Source organism: Condylura cristata, unplaced genomic scaffold (genome assembly GCF_000260355.1).
Source record: "Condylura cristata isolate star-nosed mole 26May11 unplaced genomic scaffold, ConCri1.0 scaffold00004, whole genome shotgun sequence".
In the NCBI taxonomy this organism is placed as follows: domain Eukaryota; kingdom Metazoa; phylum Chordata; class Mammalia; order Eulipotyphla; family Talpidae; genus Condylura; species Condylura cristata.
Genome location: NW_004567105.1, coordinates 8,411,278 through 8,427,041, shown reverse-complemented (window position 1 = coordinate 8,427,041; position 15,764 = coordinate 8,411,278). Strand labels below are relative to the sequence as shown.

Sequence of the window (15,764 nt, the reverse complement as noted above, 5' to 3'; positions counted from 1 at the left end):
ACCCATGGATTTCACTTCTGGTCCAAATAGCATTCACTCAAAGAGTGTCTCCAACAGTGGAAACTGTAAACGACCCAAAATCCGCCGACCGGAGAAAAGATAAATAAGTTGTGTCTATTAAGCCTGCCAAAAGCAACTTGCAGAACACTCTGTGAATATGACACCATTCCCCTCCCGTTTGGAGTCAGGAAGCAATGCCATGGGCACGTGCATCTATGTAGCAAGAGTGGGAGAATGCCTGTGAATGGTCAGTACCAAAGCAGTTATCTCAGGTAGTGAACACAGGAAGCAGAGAAACGGAATCAGCGAAGGGGACACAGGGGCTTCGCTTTAATTATCGCCAATTAAAATAATGTGATTCACCTATAACAAATGTTAACTGTAAAGCTGAGTGGTGAGTACACATGCTCTTTGCAAAGTTCTCTAGACTTTGTATGAAAATTCTGGTAAGAAGAAAATGTTTTGATCCTATGAGATGCCACCACCTGTGTTATCCCGACAGTCTCCTGTGTCTGTCCTGACCGCTTTCTCCATAGCAGGCGCTGATGACAGCTTGCTCTGTGACTACATGTAGGCACGTTGTTTGAACTTTCTGCCCCTTCTTTTCCCATTGTGCTAACTGAAGATCATGCTCACATGTTCTCCGTGAGTGTTGTGGGGAGTCAAAAGAACCTAGCACGGTCCATGTGGTAATTGGTAGGTGTTTGCTCTTTTGATTCATTCACCTAACAAATATTAGCCTCTGCTGTGTGCTCAGAGTGTAGAGCAATGGGGGAAGAGAGATTTAAAATTCTCTACATTAATGGAGCTTACAACCTAGTCTGTGTGTGTGTGTGTTTGTGTGTGTGTGTGTGATGAAGATCCATTAGTTAAATACCCAGGGATAAGTGAAATGTTAGCTAGCCATGCCTGCCTGGGGCCAGTCTGTCTTGAATATTCTTCTTCCTTCCCCTGCCTGCTCCTCTCTCCTGTCTCACTCCTCTCATCGGTTTTTCTGTATCTTCTTTGTTACTTTCCTCTCCTCTCTCCTGTTTGCACTGCCCCCACGGCCATGACATCCTGGCACCAGACTGTCTGTTGCCCAATAATCTCAATGATTGATTTCTGCTGACTGAGGCCACCGTCGTTTTACGGAGCCACAGAGTCAGGGACTGAGTGAGCTTTTAGGTCCCCTCGTATGCAGGGAACTCAGCCTTGCAGTGGGCACGGAGAAGTAGCTACATGAACGTGTGGTCTTCCGAAGATGACCAGAAATGACCAGGCCAGTGGGGAGCCTGGCCAGGGCCACTGACTGAGAGCCCCGGAGGAGCCCAGAGCCATGCTGCCCCTCGGAGCTGGCCTCCGGCCCCACCAGGGTTTCCTCACAGTGTGGTCTCAGGCAGGGCCCTTCACTTCATCAGAGCTTCGTCTCCTTATAGTTGAAACAGCAGGTTGTCTCCACGGACCATTTCCAGGGTGTCTGCCTCGGCTGAAACTGCTGTCCAACCCCATTCGTAATACCTGTTGTTTCACAGTGTGTTTCTTGCTCTCCTTGTGGATGCGTCTTAGCAAATATTTCTTCATTTTAGAGGCCCTCTTAAGTGTGGACGCTTGCTGCCGCCTTTTGATTTCGTTGTCTCTGTGAACAAAAGAGCCATAGCAGAGGATCTGAGACTATTCCGGGCGATACTTACATTATCAAGCGCTAGTGCTTCTTTGCCTCCTTGGGGCTTTTCCATGGTGTGGGTCCCTGCTTCAGAGAGCCTCCAGTGGGTGACTGAAGCGCGCCTTCACTGTCTTGGGTTTGCGTCCAGGTTCCGCCCCTTAAGAGCTGTGCAGCCTCAGTTTCCTCCTTTTCAAAGGGAGAGTGTTAGCTCATCTCCATGGCTGTGATGCCGATTCCAGGCGAGACTAGAAATCACCAGGAGTTGACAAGAGTGGTGGCCACTCTGGCCGTTCAAGGGCTGAACGGCTGATGTTGCTTTTATCGTTTACACGGGAGTGACTCCTCCAAGGAGTTACTGGATCTGGAGCTGGGGACTCCAGCACCCACGCCGTCACCCGCGGCGCTGAGCCACGGGGTCACGCCCGCTTGGCGGAAGCGGGTGTGAGGTCTGGATGGAGTCTGCATCTCACAGTGAGTCGGTGAAACGTGAGCCTTGCTGAATTCCACGTGGGATTGAAAAATTGACACAGTACCCTGGGGGTGGAGCTGGAATGTGAATCAAGAACACGGGACCTTGGCCTTGACCTCGGTGGGCACAGGATGGAGGGTTGCGAACGGCTTTCTGGAGAGAGGGCGCGGGCATAGATGTGCACGGCCAGCTGGGTATCCAGGGGCCTGAGGGTTTAGTTAAGGATTTTTCTCTCCAGCTTTTTGGACCAAAAGAATCACTGTGTGTGTCTGAGGTGAAGGGTGTGTGTGTTTGTGTGTGTGTGCCTGTGTGTGTGTGCGTGCGTGTAGAAGCCAGATGTACTTTAGGAGAAAAGTGATGCGTTGCACCAAGTAGGAATTGCCCAAAAAACTCCCAGCTGAGTCCTGTGACCTTATTCCTCAGATTTGAAAAGGCAGTGCTCCCAACTCTGGGCGCTTCTGGGGACTCAATCTTTTGTGCTGTCTTTGGGGCTTTCATTTCCCATCGGTGTTATGAGGAGAGTGGGCTAGGTGATCTGTAGGGGAGTGGGAACAGATTCTGCAGCCAGAGCAAACTGAGGCCAATCCCTACTAAATTTACTCATGGAAAGACTCATTCTCACATCCATGAGAAAGGATAATACTGTCTGTTTCACTCTTGACTGTAAGGACGAGGCTTACCTTGCGTGCTTGGAGTTGCTGGCGCATAGTGATCATTCAGTAAGTGGCATGTGTGGTGCGGATGCTGATGACAATGATAAGGGTGGTGGTAACGATGACAGAATCTTTAGAAACAAAATGCCAGACAGTCTCATAAGGCCTCTAGAAACGCAAGCCAGAGGGAACCAGGAGGAAGAGGCCCGCGGGTAGGGAGAGAGATGTTGTGGACATTTCCACGTGGAGACGTCCCCTTGGGAGGTGGAAACATGGGATGAGAGAGGAAGCATGGCCCCTCCCTTTGACGCGAGGCGCGAGGCCTTCCTCAGAAGAGATTCTACAGAGGTCTTGTCATCCTGGTTTTCCTTGCTAACAGAAAGTCACAATTTTCTAGCTGGTAGAATCTGGTAGGTTGTTTTGGGGGGCCTGGAATGCTTACCATTTTATTTTTTTAACTTGGAAACGTCTTTGAGCATTTCCCGTTTCCACATTCCAGACACCACGTCTTACCCAAGAGGAACATTCTACTGCCGGACAGTAGGGGACACCTGTATGGGGATCGCCCCACTGTCTATGGAAGTGCATGACCTGAAAAACAAATGGTTTCGAAATAATGTTTTTACGATCTGTTCATTGTGTCCTCTTGCACAAGAATTTGGCTTGCAAAATAGGAATGAAAATACCTACCAGGCAGTGTGCTTGTAGAGGTCAGAGAGTAAGACTTTGAACAAGACTCTGACCCACTGGCCACGTGTTTCTTAAGCACTTGTTGACATCCCTTTTTTTTTTAATTATTTATTTATGCATACAGAACTGGGGTACAGACCAGAGGCGCAGGGTTGATGAGAGGATTCACCAGAGACAGAGTGGGGAGCAGAACAGACCAACTGACAGAGTACACTGCTGAGGAGGGCAGCGGGCGGGCCAGGAGAGTCTGCCGCGCCATGTGGGTCACCTCTGGGGCGGGACTCGAACTCATACTGAAGTGGCTTTAGCTTCTTACTGCTGTGCTCTAACCCGCTGCGCCACCAGGGAGGCCCCTGACATCCCTTTTAATGAAAGAACTCACTCGCTATTGAGAATGAAGGCGACTGCTTGCGAATACAAAAGCCTTTCATTTAGCACCCTTTCTAAAATCCATGTTTCGAGCGAGCTCTCAGAATCAAGGAGGGAAAGAAGTGGGTGGTGGCCCATGTGCAATTCCACTTGCTCCCAGAATCATGCCAGGTACAGGGGCTGGAAAGCGGGGTCCCTGCTGTGGCGCCCCTGCCGCCCTACAGGGAGATCAGTTGTGTTTGAGGAAGAGACAGCGGCGAGAGGCAGCTGTCAACAGAGGGTGACGCAGCGAGGGCCTCGGGCAGCACGAGAGCACTCAGAAGCCTCGGGACCACGGCCCCTGGGCGCCACGTGTGAGGGTGTCCCACAGCCACGACTGAGCAGGGGAGAGAGTCACTGGCCACAGTGTGAACGGCCCCTGCCGCATGCTGGCACTGGGGGCTGAGGGTGTGACAAAGGAGAGCCGCTTCTGGCCGCAGGAGCTCAGGTCAGCGGGGCTGGGTGCTGGAGCATGGGGGGCCTGCACTGCACGCCTGCCGGAGGTCCCCCCCAGCCCCCCCTACACGCACGTGGCTCACCTTTCTGTTTGGACCTTCTCCTTGCAGGGTCTTTTCACCTAATTCACTTGATGTTTGATGACTACGTGCTCTACCTGCTGGAGTCCCTGCACTGTCAGGAGCGGGCCAACGAGCTCATGCGGGCCATGAAGGGAGAAGGGAGCACTGGTAAGCCCGCCAGGGACCTGGGTGGGAGTCGCCCCACGTGTCCTGTTGACGGCGCCCTTCCGAGGGGGGTGGGGGTGGGGGTTCTGCGTGTCTGATTCTGTGCGCCAGGGGGTTACTATGGCGACCTTGTGGTGGCGTGAGGCCAGCACCGCTTTGTCCTTGCTGGAATGGACGGTGCCGCGCCGTGTTGGTGGCTTTGGGCAGAGGCGGGACGGACACGCGCTGGGAAGGGCATCTCGTGTTTTAAAGACAACTGGCCTTGCCTTTAGGCTCTGAGAGCGCTCCCTTCCTCTCCCCACAGCAGAAGTCCAAGAGGAGATCATCTTGACGGAGGCTGCCCCGCCCACCCCTTCCCCAGTGCCCTCGTTTTCTCCAGCCAAGTCGGCCACGTCTGTGGAAGTGCCACCCCCGTCCTCCCCAGTCAGCAACCCCTCTCCTGAGTACACTGGCCTCAGCACTACAGGTAACGAAAGGCTGGCCGTTCAGTGGGTGTCGATGTTCAAATGAAGAGCTTTCTGGTGGAACGTCCTTCCCGCCTGCTCGCCCCCACAACAATGTCCAGCGCTGAGTATCCTCCTGGAAGATTGGCGGCTGTGGGTCTGTTCCTTTGTACACAGGCCTCATGGCTGCATTTACAAGGTAGCAGCTACGCTGCTGGGATGATAAGAAGCATAAATGAATAGAGGGTCTTTGCTCTTCAAATCTCTCCTCGCTCAACTCCTCGCTAGTGGGATAGGTTACGCGGCTGTAACAAGCAGCTCCACACGTGTGGAGCAAACACAGTAGAATTCGAGCCCGCGTGCAGGCCTGGCTGGATGTTCAGGTCAGAGGCGGCCGTGTTTCATGCCGTCATCTGGAAATAACGTGTCCCTGCCTCATCGGCCCCCAGCCTGTCCCAGGGCAGCGGTTCTCAAAATGTGGCCCATGGCCCAGCAGTGTTAGCATTTCCTGGCAGCTTGTTCGAAGCGGGCATTGTCGTGTTCCATCTCACGCTGACCGAGTGAGACGGTAGCTGCCTGCGGTGGTTCTGAGGCTCAGCGGTTTGAGGCCCCCCTCTGAGGGCTTGGTCGACTCTGCCACCAGCTGATCGGAATGGAAGGAGGAGGAGAGCCCCCATGCTCTTGAAAGCCCTGGACTGCAGGTGACCCCTGTCGCTTCCACTCACATTGTCAGTGAGGACTCAGAGACGTGGCCTCCTGTCACTGCAAGAGAGGCTGGTGTCCCCGGGGTAGTGTGTCCCTCGGGAGAAGCAGGGACCGCTTCGGGGGAGGTGGCTGACACCCCGCCCCCCCGCCGCGTCGCCAGCTCTGACACCAACCCTGCCAACCTCCCCTCCCCATCCCATTGCCGCCACGGGGTTCGGGCCTTCCCCACCGGCCACGGATGTGGGGAGGAGGCCGAACCGGCCCCTCTGGGCGTGGTCTCTTTCCCTCCGGCTCCCTTCTCTGGCCACTCATCCGCTAACTGTGTCTCTAGTGGCTTCACGATGCCATGTGCTTCAAGTGGCTGGTGACTTGAAGAATCCATGTCCCTGAGAGTTTTGTTGCTTAGAGGTTAGGGCCCTGATGTGCAAGTTGGTGGTAGCAGTACAAAGTGCCGAGTATTGAGTTGAGAGGAGGTTGGTGTGTTGGGGTGGGGTCGGGGGGGGGCACGCAAGGAGGCCTCTGACCTGTATGTGGGGGCCTGAAGGGCTGAACAGTGAGAGAAGGTGTTCTGGGCGGGGGACGTGGAGAGGAGGGGTAGCCCGGAGAAAGCCTGTCATTTTCAGGGACGTACGTACCCAGGCATCTTTTGGTTAGTTCCTTCTCTCCAGTCTCCTCTCTCTCCAGAACTCGCCCTCCGCAAAGACGGGATGAGCAGAAGCTCAGGCGCCCGCCCGTGGGGTGCCAGCCCTCTTGGTGCTTTGCCAGGGCCAGCAAACTCAGGGGCCCTTTGTCAGACACTGCGAAGGAGGCTGACTCCTCGAGTACTGGATGAAGAGTTGTCTGGAGCGGGCCTGAGGTGGAGCTTTGACTGCCTGGTGGGCGCTCAGCTGCAGAGTTCTCCTCCTCTCTGGAAATCTGCAGTTGAGCATCGCTGTACTTTGTGTCATAGATGAACCTCAAGTCATGTTTTGCATTCTAGTCTGAGGAGAAAGAAGAGATCTTCTCCCCTTCCATCTCGCTCCCATTTTCTCTCTAGTGGGTTGCGGTACTTCCTGCTTGGAAGGCTCCGGAAGAGGAGTTGTAGAGAAAGAAAAGGACACCTTTGTTCACTGAAAACAGAACGGGGAGAGGACTAGAGCAGCCCTCGCCCCTCTTCAGCTGCTCGGGGTTTTCTCTGAGACTGGAGTTACGGGGCAGCCATCACCTGCCTTCTGAGGAAGGAACACGAGTTTCCAGAGCAGTGGGGAGCCCTTGTACCACCCCCCGCCCCACCACTCCAGGAGACACACACACGCGCGCGCGCGCACGCACACACACATACACACACACACCGGTCAGTCGGTGATAGCATCCTTACTTCTAGAGTAAACAGCAAGTTATGTTCTGCATCAGGAAACCGAAACAATTTGAGTGGAGCGTTTCTTGCAATGTAGCCACGTATCAAACGCCGAGATGGAGGAAATGGGAGGCTGGGTGGGGTGTGAAGGGAGGATCTCTGGCCTCTCTTCCTCCTTCCCACCCAGCTCGTGCTTCTGCCCGGTCTCCCCCGTGGAACCTGGAGGCCTTGAGCCGCGCGCAGCAGGTGTGATCCCAGGGCCCCGCAGTCTCCCAAGTGTGTGTGGAGATTTCTGTGCAATGTGTTCCAGTCATAAAAGTAGCTTCTTAGAAATACAAATGTGAAACAGGTTCTCTTCAGATGACCGTAACCTTTGAAGATTTTGGCACATTCCAGCTTTGTTCTCAGCTATCTCCAGGGGGCATTAAAAATGTCATCCTATATAAAGCTATGTGTAATATTTTTCTCAAGCACGACTTTTGAAATACTCCATTGCTAAATTAGGCTGGATCTTGGCATGCATTGCGGGTCACGCTCTTGGGGGAGACAAACACAATTTCCGAACAACATGTATGGTTTTATAGCTATTACATTATAAAGCACAAATTATGTGCCCATGATATTAGAAAATCTATCATGGAGGGCTTCTTCAGTTGGGGGGTTTGTGGTGGGTTTTATTGAACAATATTATTGAACAATTTTTTAAATTATTGAACAATTTTTACTGAACAAATTGGAAAACAATTATATAGCTTAGAAAAGTCACTCACGATATATTTTTCTCTCTTACCTCAGCATATGGTTTTAATGCCCAGTAAACTTTTATTTCCATCTTTAAATGATTGGCTAATTTATATACCGTCACTTTCCAAAAAGTAGCTGAAGTGCTTAACAATTTAAAAGAAAAACCAAATGAGAAAGTAAAAAATAAAGAAGTGGGAACAATTAAATAAAACAAAACAACTCTTGGCTAAAGCACTCGATTAATCCCTTAAATGAGATTTTATGTGCTCTCGTCACATTGTTGGGTTGTGAGCGAGTACTCTGGACATCATTGACTGAACGATGTGTGTACTATCAAGTTCAGCTTATCGAGTGTCAAGGCCAGTGAGGTTTCTGTAACTCTTCCACAAATCAATGTCTCACTTTGGAGGGCCACTTCCCCATTTTCCAGCTATGAAAAAGAGAACAATGTTGTGTGTGCTTGATGAGCACAAAGAGAAAATTCACCCACTGCACATAACCTTGTGGCTTCCTTTGACACTAGGACCGAACACAGAGCAGCACAGATAGTGAGTTACAAACTCACTAGGCCAAGAGCCATCCTGGTTGGCCACATCTCTCGCTGTGTCTGTGTCCACACCTGACTGTGCTCTTAAGTACATTTTCTTGCAGCTGTACTCACAAGTGTTGTTAAATGGGTGGGGATGGCACAGGGAGTGAAAGGAATCGGGCGCCTGATACCGAATCTGTTGCAGGGCCACCTTGGACTGGGGGGGGCGGGGGGGGAGGGGGTCAGTGGCAACCGCATGGTTAAGAGACTGGTCAGAGACGCCGTTTTAGTAGATTTCTACAAGGTACAATCTACCCCGTCCAGCTTTGGCTTTCCCCTAACTTTGCAGACTTGCCAAGTCCCTCCAGGCCCAGCAAAGCTGAGACAACTTAACTTCCTTTAAGGACAACTGGCTCTCCTGCCTCAGGAGCTGCCCAGCCCAGTTAACGTGACGCCGGGCTGCAGTTACTCAATGGCGTTTACAGCAAAATGTTAAGTTCCCACCCTGTCCTGGTCAGGCCACCAAAGGGTGCTGAGACCTGGTTTATGATGTCATTTTAAGTATTCCCTCCTTTAGCAATGACAATAAAAGTTAACTATTAAACCCATGTTTTCAACTTCCCACCATGGGTTCCCTGCAACACAAAACCAGCAAATTAAATCACTGAGATGCTGGGATGCCTCATGCAATAAAGGCAAATTCCCCACAAATGGCCCTGGCCAGAGAACATCTGGCCTGCCCAGCTGCGTTTTCTCTGCCTCGGTTGAGGGTGTAACAAAGACGATTGGCAACTACTCTTCCACATAACAAAAGCTCAGTTCTCCTCAGGGCAGCTAAGCTGAGTGGGACATGGCGGACCGGGTGGCCTAGGATGACTCATTTAAAGACCCTCAGAGTTGTCCCTGCCAGTGACATTCCTCCTCCTCTATCCCCGCTGTTTCCCTTTCTCTCAAGGAAAGGGATTAGGAAATATAAGCTGGGGCTGGAAATAGACTGTTTAATCGACTCTTGAGCGTCCACCAGCGAAGTCCTGGCTTGGTGTTGGGGCCTTTGGATTGGCACGTTCAGTCCCTTGTTCATTCACTCAGCAAATACGCATTCCCGCACCATCTCCTGGGAGCCCCAAAGTGGTGGTGGTGGTGGGCAGCCGACACAGTCCCCAGGTTATCTACACGCTGGCGGGGAAGCGTCCTCACGAGGCAAAGCGTCAAGTCACGTCACCCCAACAATGTGCTGTGTGTGCGCCACAACACCTGCCGTGGGGGCGGCCAGGGAAGGCCTCTTGGAGGAGGGGACCTTTACCTGCGGCTGGGTGTATCACAAGGAGCCAGCCCATGAACGTTGGGGAGCGGCAAAGAACATTTCAGGTGTTGGGAACAGCGTGTGCACAGGCCCGGGGCAGAAAAGAACCTGGTATAGGGGCCCACTGGCTGTTGGGTGGAAATAAGGAAGGGAGTGACGGGGGAGGACGCTGCAGAGGGGGCAGGGGCCAGACCGCGAATCAGCACAGCGCCCGGGGACCCCTGCATTTGCTGCCGACCCCTGCCTGGTTGGTTTTGTCCGTCAGACGCTGGCCGTGGGTCCCGACGTGGCCAGGTGCAGTGCAGACAGGTGAGGGTGGCAGCTCAGCCCCAGCGAGCGCCGCCCCTCAGCTCAAGGCCCCCCCACGAGACGACAGCTGGGGTGGGAGCTCCCGCCGCGGTTGGCCACGTCCAGGGGAAGCGTCGTCTTCCCCTCAGTCACGAAGGCCCCGGCGAAGGTGTGTTTGGCATTTGCTTAGTCTTTGTATCGAGCACTGTCGAAGCAGCCTCTCTGTGATGACTGTGAGGAGGGAAAAGCTCTCGGTTTTGTTCTTCCAGCCTGAGTGCTCGGAAATGGCGACGTGTAGCTACTGAACGCCTCAAAGGTGGCTGGTGCAGTGAGAAAACGGAATTGTTAATTCTATGTCATGGTGGTTCGTTGAAATTTAGACTGGCTCTAAATTTATATATAGGGCTGGGCAGTTCTGCAACCCAGAGGGATGTAACGGTTCTTGTCCTCTGGAGGGAGCTAACAAGGCCTTGGGTTGGCTCAAACGCTCGGCAACGTCTGTGGTGGTTGAATTTTAGTGGCAAAGATGTTCAAAGGATGCAGTCCACGGCCTGTGAGAACTGAGGGGCGCAGCCTACGTTTTCACAGGTTTGCACTAGAATCGCAGGCTCGAGGGTGAGAGGCAGCTGGCGATGGTGGAAAGGCGGTAGAGTCGGGCAGGTCTCGGCTCACCTCCCAACTCTGCCACCTCCCTGCGCAAGTCTTGAGCCTCAGTTTTCTCACCTGGAAAAGGAGATCACGCCACGACCTCCAAAGACTATTGTGAAGATCCCATGAGTCAATGTCTGAAAAGACATGGAGATGAAGTCTGACTGATGGAGGCTCAACCTCTGGGGTGGGCGTGGGAGGACCTCAGGGAAGAAAACTTGGTTTGTAGAGGAGTGGCAGGAAAGAAAATGGTCAAAACTATGACATGGACAGCAACTCACCTGTGTAGGACTCTCAAATCCCATAGGATCTGTAGAGGATTCTCAAAGATCAGGGGTTTCCGCCACGCTTAGACTTTCAGATCAGCGCCAAGGAATGGGCAGGGGAGAATAACAAAGAAATGGGAATCAGACAGAGAGGGAAGGTTTGTTATTGTTTTCCCAACAACAACAAAACTAGAAAAGCACTAGCGCGTCTTAAAAATGAAGCCCAAACGATGAACAGCACGGACTTTTGTTCATTTTAAAAAGCAGCAGCAGCAAATTCTCACTGGAGGTCCCACCGGTAGCAAGGGGAATGCAAGTGGGGTTCTTTGCCGCTCCCCAGGCAGAAAGGGTTTCTCACCCAAGCCAGTAGGTGTTAATCTGCTTAAGCCTGCCTGAGTGGGTCTGTTAGATTTCTGGCACATGGCCACTTAGGGGTTTTGTTTCCCAGACCACGGGAGCCCATTTTTCCAAGAGTTCCACTAGCTTTTTGTTTGATAACGTCTATTTCCAGCAGCATTTACTCCTTCAACATCAAATTCAATGGAACAAAAATTTACTGAACACCTACTATTTGGTAGCGCCTCTGTTGGGGCTACAGAGATGAATAAGGAACAGTTGCTGTGCTCCGGGAGCTCACACAAAGTGGCGTCTGCTGCATTCTCGCAGGTGATGGCTGTTATCACTGCCTCCTCCCGCTGCTCTGCTCGGAGGGAAAAAGAAAGAAAGAAAGAAAGAGAGAAAATCCTTTGGCTTCCTTAGCTGCCCCCTTTAAATACCCACTGACCTCGCTCTGCTCTCCTGAGGTTCCAAGGGCCTGAAGGGTTAATTACTCGCTTGCTGTGGTGGGCGCATTGTTCTCCCAAGCTTCCCAGCCCCACCAACCCCATTCCACTTCCAGTTGTACAATTTGCTTGATATATTTCAATGATGTTTTTCTTTTATAGAGGCAATCCACATTCGTTTTTAGGAAAACACAGATAATAAAAACATGGTAAAAAATTTAAAGCTCTCCTCCGTTCCGACAGCCCAGAGATAACCTGTTTTATGGAAAGGGGCATTTAAAAAAACAAAACAAAACAAAACTATAACCATAGTCCAATTACAGTGCAGTTCAAAATTCAGAGAGAGGGGGTCAGCGCGCAAAGTCCAGTCCCCGGGAGACTCCCTCATTGGCGGCATCTTCGGCGGAGCCGTGGCACGTTAGTATGAATGATGCCTAGCACGTGGCCTAGCACGTGGTCATTAAGGGGGCGTTGCGGGGTTGGGGAGCTGTGCAACCAGGAAGAGGTACTTCCGGCCAAACTGGTGGATAATGGAAAATCACAGAGAGCTATCATTTTATAGGCAAACGTGCAGAAGTTTGCTATAATTAGATAAATTATCGTCGGTCTTCAAATATTTCACCCCTGCTGACAGAATGTGGCCCAAGACTTGGCTTTCTTTCTTGGGATCTAACATGGAATGACGTCTCCATGCTTTAAGAATGTCTGACACCAGAACACCTGAGTTCTGACCAAGGATTCTTGGTGAGCACCGCCAGCCGGGCTTGCTCCTGGTTCCCTGACAGACGTTCCCTCAGTCAGTCACACAGCAGTCCCACCAGATAGGTCGCATAACACGTAACCCCATGTTACAGATGGTGAAAGAAGGGCTCCTGCTATTTAAGAGGTTGCCCCAGAGCGTTGAGCCAGTACGTGGCAGAACCAGGTCCAGAGCCAAGAGACGTTGTGGTAGAGGGAGTAAAAAGGGTGCGTGCCGTAGCCTGGGTCCCTGGGCCCCTTGGCCAGCCGTTCACCGTGGTTCTGAGCTATTTGAGAGTCTCAGTTTTCCTGAAATAGACTTGTGTGATGTTATCAGGCTGAAGTTAGTATCGACACAAGGCTCAATCCTGAGTCTCCAGACACGGGGTCCCCTGTAAGGGTACTGTTGAGGACGCCGCCACCACCGTTGACTAGTTCACAGTTAGAGGCATCTGAAAGAAACTCTCAGCTTAATTCCAAGGTACAACACTCCTGAGCTGTTGGGTCAGGTTTTCCTCTTCACATTGGCTACTGGAAAGGTCGACCAAGACCCACTTTGGGAAGGCCCCTGATGATGACTTGTGCTCCAGTTGTGTGTTAATTCCTTCTTTCATTCCCACTTTCACAATATCTTCTAGACTCTTCTGTGGCCCTATGTCCCCCCTTAAGTAAGCTCTTTTAAATTTAACTCATTTTCCTCATCTATGACGTGCCTATCTATAACTGGACTATATCAGATGCTCAAAAAATAATCTCTTCTTTCATGCCCTGGAATGAGCCTTTGTTCCTTCCTTAAAAAAAAGAGACAGTACTTGCATTCCAAAAGAGTCTCCATTTTACAAAAGGGCTCAACATAGAGTCATTTTAATAGTAGCTATCCTTAAGGCAGGAACAACTCCACTTTCACATACCTCTGAGGCTATTCCTTTTGGGTCTCTGCCAGAACTGACCGACCAGCTCTGCTTCCTCTGCCACTCCAAGCCAGCACCGCTGCTCTCACAGGCTATGTGCAAGCCTTCAGGATGGAACGGACCGAATTCCTAAAGTTACCAAAAAAAAAAAATCTTTCCTTTCTTAGGGCATTTTTAAGATAGGCATTTTCTGCTGAAGAACAATACAGAATTAGAGGGACAAGTTTTTTTTTCACCTTAAGGGTGGCCTCCATTTCTTCAGTTTTTCAAGTGCCTGGTAGGGGGTGTTAAATCCTATTCCCTCGGCCTTCTAGATTAGGTTTAATTTATCATCACCATTAATGATTTCTTAAACTATCATTTTTTAGTATAACAGTCTCATAAAATTGTTTAAGCATCTTGAGGATTTTAAATTTTGCAAGTTTCTTTTCCCAGCTCCCAGCACTCTCAAGCTATCCAATTAAAAATCAAATTAATGGAATTAATAGTATGTATGGAATAGGTCACCGTTAAGGTCACTGTCTAATAATCTTCAAAAAGATCTGAACAGGCAGAACCCAATAATCTACTTATGTTTGCTTAGAGCAATTTGTTGGATCCTAACACCTGTTGAGTTGAGCGTTGGGAAGTCATTTGCCTGACTTACACAGCCTGGGACTTGCTTTTGTTCACACTTCTTTCCACCTTTTTCTTTCTTCTCTTTCCCTTGCTCTCCTTTTAAATGTTTTTTTTGTTTGTTTGTTTGTTTGTTTGTTTTTTCTTTTCTTTTTACCGAAAGTCTGTGGGGTACCAGGCTCTGTGCGAAGCAGTAGCATCCAGTGGTGGGCAAAATAAATAAGACCCCCTACCCTCATGAAGCTTACAGGCTGGCGTTGCGGAGGTGGGGAGAGGGTTGCATCGCCATTAATCTCACCGTATTCATTAACAGGTGTAAAATTACAGGTTGTGGTAGGAGCCATCGAGGAGAGATTCCAACACACCGGAGTCGACACTGTAGTGCTTGCGGGTCTTGACTGAGGCTGGGGCTGGGAGACAGCTCCTCTCTATGGAGCTATAACCAACCAATGGCTGCTAAGACAAGCCAGAAGGTTCCGAGCAGCAGAAACAGCATGTAGGAAGGCCCTGAGGTGCAGGGGGAATCTTGGCACCCTGGACAAAACAGAAGAGACCGTGGACCAGCCGGAACCAAGGCAGAGAGGGTGGGGGCGGCTCCTGGTGAGGTCTGCAAGGCCGGAGACAGAGTTGTGGGAAGCCCTTGAAGTCTTGTAATGGAGGCCTGCGGGTGACTGATGCGTCTTGATTTGTCTCCGCAGGGGCGATGCAGTCATACACGTGGTCCCTCACGTACACGGTGACAACGGCAGCAGGGTCCCCGGCCGAGAACTCCCAGCAGCTGCCCTGTATGAGGAGTACCCATGTGCCCTCCTCCTCTGTCACACACAGGATACCCGTCTATCCCCACAGAGAGGAGCACGGGTAGGTGACTTTGGGGGGTGGGGTGGGGAGGGGGGGTGCTGGCTTACTCAGAAGTCCGACTATAAAGAGCAGGGTTTACTTAGCGCGCAGAGCTCAAGGTAGGGGAAGAGCGCCGCCTCTGGCCGGCCGCTCGCAGTGCCCTCTCCTCCCAGTGTCATTTCTCACTTGATCCCCGGGGCACCTGGGTGAGGTAGGGGTCCGTGACCCCGTTTGACCCATGAGGGCATTGAGATTTTTGGGGGGTGGGGAGGGTTATTCAGTTCCCCAGAATCACACAGCTGGTCAACAGTGGAGGGGGGCCACCCGTCTACCCCCATGGCCCCACCCCACTTCCCTGCACCCCCACCCCCGAGCTTGTGTTCTTCCCTGCAACCCCCGAAAGCCTGTGCTCACCACCTGCCCGGGCTTCCCCAGGTGGCTGTAGCACCCCTGTGGCAGCCCCTCAGGCTTTCACGACTTGACTGGTTGACAGCTTCCCCACCAAGGGCCGCTGTCTGTGGAGGGCGGGAGTTAGGAGTGGGGTTCGGGGAACCCCTGTGGGGTTTCAGTCGTGCTTTGGGCCCGTTCATTTTGCCCGTGTGTGTCTGAAACCTGCACAGTGCCGGGGTGAAAAAACGACATGTCCCTCAAGGGCGGCCTGCGCGGCGTGGCTTATCCGGACGCAGGCATCTTCCCGTGTCTGCTGCGCAGTGCGGCCACGTCCAGGTGCCCCTGGCCAGTCGGGGAGGCAGCCACCGTCCCCTCGCGGGCTTCTGAGGGTATTTCCTCACACTTAGAACGGGCTTTGGAAACTGGCGCCGCGAGCCTTTTGGGTCTGCAGGAAATGGCGGCACAGACGCCCTGGGCGCGGGTCGGCGTCTGAGCTACAAAGCTGTCGTTAAGAGGAACAGTGGTTATACCCCAGTTTCCACGAGAACCTTCCACCGTGGCGGGCGTCTGTCTCCACATAGGGGCCCCGCGGATGACCCGGGGCAGCAGCGTTTCGGCAGACGTGAGAGGCCGGCCCGTGTGTAAACAGCGCGAGGACCGGGGCAGGCTGCCCCCCCC

General features: G+C 52.1%; 1 protein-coding gene across 2 annotated transcripts in view; it reads left to right on the top strand.

The window, feature by feature from the left end:
• RFX4 (regulatory factor X, 4 (influences HLA class II expression)) overlaps window positions 1-15,764 on the top strand; it is a 116,030-nt gene that overhangs the window by 90,230 nt on the left and 10,036 nt on the right. For both annotated transcript variants that reach the window (XM_004675723.1, XM_004675724.1), the window contains 3 exons: window positions 4,432-4,551; window positions 4,853-5,014; window positions 14,555-14,717. In XM_004675723.1, coding sequence (XP_004675780.1) covers window positions 4,432-4,551; window positions 4,853-5,014; window positions 14,555-14,717 — 445 coding nt within the window. The remainder of the gene's footprint in view (window positions 1-4,431; window positions 4,552-4,852; window positions 5,015-14,554; window positions 14,718-15,764) is intronic.